Source organism: Larimichthys crocea, unplaced genomic scaffold (assembly GCF_000972845.2).
Source record: "Larimichthys crocea isolate SSNF unplaced genomic scaffold, L_crocea_2.0 scaffold137, whole genome shotgun sequence".
NCBI lineage: Eukaryota > Metazoa > Chordata > Actinopteri > Sciaenidae > Larimichthys > Larimichthys crocea.
In genome coordinates this window covers 232615-238085 of record NW_020851881.1, presented here as the reverse complement: position 1 = coordinate 238085, position 5471 = coordinate 232615, and the positions used below count along the sequence as shown (strand labels likewise).

At 41.8% G+C, this 5471-nt stretch overlaps 1 protein-coding gene across 1 annotated transcript; it reads left to right on the top strand.

Annotated features, from left to right (window-relative positions):
• The first annotated feature begins 1048 nt into the window (after window positions 1-1048).
• On the top strand, window positions 1049-4443 carry LOC104933877 (NACHT, LRR and PYD domains-containing protein 1b allele 3). The gene is made up of 2 exons (XM_027275466.1): window positions 1049-1242; window positions 2188-4443. Exon 2 carries the CDS (start codon window positions 2210-2212, stop codon window positions 3821-3823), a length of 1614 nt encoding a protein of 537 aa, XP_027131267.1. The 5' UTR covers window positions 1049-1242; window positions 2188-2209; the 3' UTR covers window positions 3824-4443.
• The last annotated feature ends 1028 nt before the right edge of the window (window positions 4444-5471 follow it).

The following is a 5471-nucleotide window of genomic DNA, read 5'->3' as shown; positions in this document are numbered from 1 at the left end:
TAGAGGGTTTTGTATCTTGTTCAGGGGTACATCAGCAGTGCCCAGGAGATGAACTGGCACCTCTCCAGCGAGGAGTCCACCATTCATACTTTGGTCCAGGGACCATGCAAACTTTTAAAGCTCCTCATTATCAACAGCAGCAGCAGTTTGTGTATTTAGAGCTTCATAAATGACTTTGATCAGAGAGTATCAAAGATTCATGTGATCTGAATAAAACATGTTGGTGTTGCAGACTTCAGTCCACAGACAGAGAAGTCTCAAAAGTCCAGGCTTCTGTCTATGAAGCATAACCGGTCCAAAAGTCTTCATCCTCCAGACTTCAGTGATGAACCTGGACCCTCAGACACAAAGTAAGAGATTGATACTAACTAAAAAATCAACAGTATCATCAACAAAAATGTGAACTGATTTAAAATAAGTAAAATGTAACAAACTTATTGTGACAGAAAGAGAAATCATTTGTGACATCTTCCTCTTAGTGTCTGTGACAGCTGTCAGTCACCTGGAAAAGCTGTAATCTGATCTAAGAGGACGAATACAAACTTTTAAAGCTCCTCATTATCAACAGCAGCAGCACTTTGTGTATTTAGAGCTTCAGAAATGACTTTGATCAGAGGATTTATCAAAGATTCATGTGATCTGAATAAAAACATGTTGGTGTTTGCAGAGTTCAGGACCACGAAGAGACAGCGAAGTCTCCAATGTCCAGCTATTTGTCTATGAAGAGTGACTGGTCAGATTATCATCCTCTAAACTTCAGAAAACATTCATGTCACTTTGCACATTTGATCCAGTTCTAAAGATGATTGAGGATGAAGCTCACAGTCAGTCAGCTGTGTGCTGATGGAGATGACAGTGGTGATGAGGATAGTCTAAATCTGTGCTGTGAAATGAGAGCATCACAAGTGCAGGAACACGTGTTAAAGAGGGTTAGAAAGGTTGAAACAGCAGAAATGTAGAAAAAAAGCCGATTAGGACATAGTAATGTTGAGCTGCACATTTCAAACCTGAACACATCTGATTGGATTATAAATGGATTTTGATCAACATCATTTATTCTTTATTCAGTTTGAGGCGCGGCAGGTTGTCAGAGATCAGCTGTGCTTCTCTGGCCTCAGCTCTGAAGTCCAACCCCTCCCATCTGACAGAGCTGGAGCTGAGCTTCAACTACCTGCAGGATTCAGCAGTGAAGCCTCTGTCTGATCTTGTGGAGAGTCCACACTGCAGTCTGCAGACTCTGAGGTCAGTAGAGAGTTGCAGTCAGTCCATGTTGGTCTCAGCAGTATTGTACTAAACACAGTTAGTATCAAAGCACAGATCCAGTATTTCCTGTAAACCTCCGACCTTCTCAGCGGCTGCTTTCCTCAGTGAAGCTGTGAGAGGAGAACGGTGACAGGCTTCAGGATTCGACAGAAAGACAGAGAGAGAGAGAACAGTCAGCCAATCAGATGAGCCAGAAGCTCGTTGTGATCATGTGTTTTTGGTTGATGTGAAGACGACTGTTGTTGTTGTGTTCATGTCTACAGGAAATAAAGCTGATTCCAGCTGACAGCATCACAAGATGTACAGAGACAGTGGTCCTCATTCATCAGATCTGATCTCAAAGTGTTTGTTCTCTCATTCCAACACTAAAGAACTGATCAGTTTATCTTTGTCACAGCTCTCAGATCAGTCTGACTGACGCCTGCAAAGAAGCATCATTACATTTAGTGAGCATGTGGTCTTTGTACAGAGCAGAACCTCTGCTGAAGTCCAGTACCCACAGCTTCAGTCTTTGTCTGAACATGTAGGACCTTTAACATCATATATTTATCTGTCCATGTGTCTTTAGTTTAGTCCAAATGTTTTTAGAACAGACTCCATATTTACATGTTTGATGCGTTCAGGGACTGTCAGCACTTTATTTCCACTGTGTACTTGAGTGAAATGTGCAGAGTCAACAGACTTGATGCAGGTCTGTGAGCTTCAGTCCAACACGTTAACATGAGAGCTGACAGGAAGCTGGCTACGCTACACAGCCTCTTTCCATGAACCTGTTCTATATCACTTGCATGCTGCTTTGTTTTATTTGTTTCAGTGTAATTGAGTATGAAATACTTCTTAGAAAACTTTGGAATCTTGACCTTCCAAAAAAAGTGTCCAAACATTGCCTCCTAATTGTTCCACAATTTCTCCTTCTTCCTTCAGGATATTCCCACAAACAATAGTGATGAAGAAACACTCTGCAGCAGATGTTACAGCAGGAGTCACACGAGCAACCAGCTTACCTGACAAACTTTCCAAAAATCAAGAAGATCAAACTTCCATCTCAAATAAACAGGCAACAGCAGATGAGGAGTTATCTTCCTCCCTCTGCAGTTATTCTGGCCCATGGGATGAATCATCTGACAGCCCTGTTAGAGGATTTCTCTGTGCTGATGATGGTGGGTCCAGCTTTAATAAATCAAGTTGCTCTCAGTCCATAGTCCCAAGTGTTACTGGCCCTCCACGTCCACAAGGCATGCCTGCGGTCCTCCAGGACTCAGCTGTAAACTACTCAGTAACAAACACCCAGCCAACTCTTTCTCACCTCCAAACCATCTCCTCAGATCTTGGTTCAAGTAGAAGAGACTTGAGCTGTTTGCCTCGTTCTCACAGCGTTCCCTCACTGAGTCCATCAAACTCTACAAAGAGTGAGACCTTCACACGAGCAAACAGCTTACCTGACATGCTGCTAAAAAACAGCTTTGAGGAGTTCACACCTGATATCGATGAAGACGATGAAAGCTACAGGTTCCAGTGCTCCTGCCCAGGCCTGTACCAGTGCAGTGTTACAGGCCTGGTGTTCCACATGGAGGGAGAAGGGGACGTGGATTACAGGACTGTCCCTTGGAACAGGAGACGACTGGCCCAGCATCACAAGAAGCCTGCAGGACCCCTGTTTGACATCAAATGTGTGCAGCAGTCTATGCGTCAGCTTCACCTCCCACACTGTGAGATCCGCTCCACAGGTGGATGTGACTTCCTGTCAGTTGCTCATGTGAATGATGAGGCCATCGAGTTTATCACCCCTCATAAGATAACAGAGACTCATGTGGTTATAAACATCACAGGGTTTTCTGGTTTCGGTAATGTCAAGGATGAAGACTCACCACCTGTCCCGGTCCGAGCGCTGGTTCTGCTCTTCTACAGGCCCCCGGTTGATCCTGATCCTGACTCACTCCTCAATGTGTTGTTGCTACCAGACCAGATCAAAGTCAGGAATGTGAAGCGCATCAGGAAGAAGGATGTTGGAGAAGAGACCTACATAGAGGCATCCCCACAGTGTAAACTGCACCCAGAGCAGAAATACACACTGTCCACTTGTCCTGAAGATGACTCAGTTCTAGTTCAACCAAAAGAAGCCGAATTTGACTGTGACAACTACGACAACTTCTTCTCATTATTCCAGGTGTATTTAGAAAAACCCATGAAACACATTAAGCTGCTTCTGAGAGACACCAACAAAGTCACTGTCTGGGAAAGACGAGTTTGTCTTCGGTCCACTGGAGGAAAAAGGTCCTGTGTGCAGGGCAGTTCAGATGACAGCCTGTTGGACATACGGAGCAGCTTCATCGACAGGATATCAGGACCTGTTCTCCAAAGTCTGGTGGACAAAATGTTTGAGAAAAAGGTGATGACTGATTCTGAGAGGGAGTCAGCGGATGAGATCCAGAACAAAAGAGACAAAGCTCGTTTTGTTTTCGACACAGTGAGGAATAAAGGTGAAGCTGCCAGCTCAGAGATGATTGACTTTCTCTGCGAGGTCGACCCCTTCCTGTCTGAACATCTCGGGTTGATGTGAATCTCAATGAACAGGTGATGGATGTATTTAGAAAATGTATTTGTAAATATTTGAATTGTATCTCACCAAACGTTAGATGTACTGATGTAAATAGATATAAATCATAAGAGCTTAATAGTGCAGATGGTTAGTTAAACTGTGTTTCCTGTTGACGTGTGAACTGTCGTTCATGTTCTTCGGGGAATCACCCTGATCTCAAGATTGAACATGATCTCAAGAAAATAGTTGAGCAATGACAATCAGTGTCCTTTTTGCAGACAGTGGACAGGATGATAAAATAACAGCAGAAAGAATAACTGTGCATGTATCAGAGCAGATGGGATTGGATGTCATTACTCTGTATAAAGATAAAGACTAGACCATGAACTCAGTTTAAAATGTTGAACAGGTTGATTCTAAAGTTTTAGAGAGAGAAAGTCTTGACTTCTTCATCAGCAGCATTTAACCAGAGATTCATTTAATTTCACATCATGTGTTTGAAATCAGTGCATGGATTTTGTCCTATAAGCCTTCTTATTCTCTTTACATGTACAAGAGCGCCCCCTGTCTCACCTTGTTAATCTTGTAAACTGCAGTGATATGAACATTTACCAATAAAACCCAGATGTGTTGTAAACCTGTAGTGTCTCTATGGTTTCTGGTCATACCACCACACAGATCCTGTCAGACTCTGTGATTCAAATACTCAAATACTCAAAGATTTCTCAAGGCTTCACCTGCACAAACACAGAGTTTATGAACCAAACTTGTGTATCCAGGTACAGAATGAACACTGGCAGCCTCGACCAAACAGTAAACTGTATCATGAAACTAGAGAAATATCTGTGAAATGTACTGGACATGTTGATGAACATGTTACTGAGGTGCTAAGAAGCCTTCATACAGTATATCCTGCACTCCTTTAATTTAAAGTAACAAATACACATGTCAGATACACATGGAGAAGTAAAAATGATAGTAGCAGTACAAATATAACCCAAATACTCACATACCTCCAACTACTGCAGTACTTACAGTTAAGTTTAAAATGATTACCCCCAGATGAACTATGTTTGTGTCATTCATAAAACTTTACATAGTAAAACATTCATCAGTGTTAAGGCCCCTGTTTGCTACTTTTTAATGTCAAATACATCTTCAGGTTTGCTTCATACTGAATGTAAAGAAAACTGAGGTGGTCAAAATAATTATCCCACAAGTGATTTTATTGATTTATTTATTTATTTAGCTTTGAACTTTATTTCAGAGTTTGCAATGAACAGGGCGAGTGGCACTAGTGAGTACTATAACTGGTGAAATATCACCGTCTATTGGACATTTAATGTGCATGTTCCTAAGACACTGACTAGTCAAGGAAAAGAAGCATAGATAGATAGATAGATAGATAGATAGATAGATAGATAGATAGATAGATAGATAGATAGATAGATAGATAGATAGATAGATAGATAGATTTGTAAACATGTTTATATCTGCTGTAAAATTGGACATTTTAACATGGGGACTTATGGACTCATTTCTGGAGCCAGCATCAAAGAGTTACAGTCTTTTAGCATTTGGATTCATTTCCCAGCAACAGAGGTTTGCGCTTGGTCTAGGGTAGAGTACGGTGGCCGGGAACCCTCAATGCTACAAATAAAAAGAAACA

Excerpts from the sequence above, each read along its gene's own strand:
- LOC104933877 (XM_027275466.1), top strand. The coding sequence starts at position 2,210 with ATGAAGAAACACTCTGCAGCAGATGTTACAGCAGGAGTCACACGAGCA.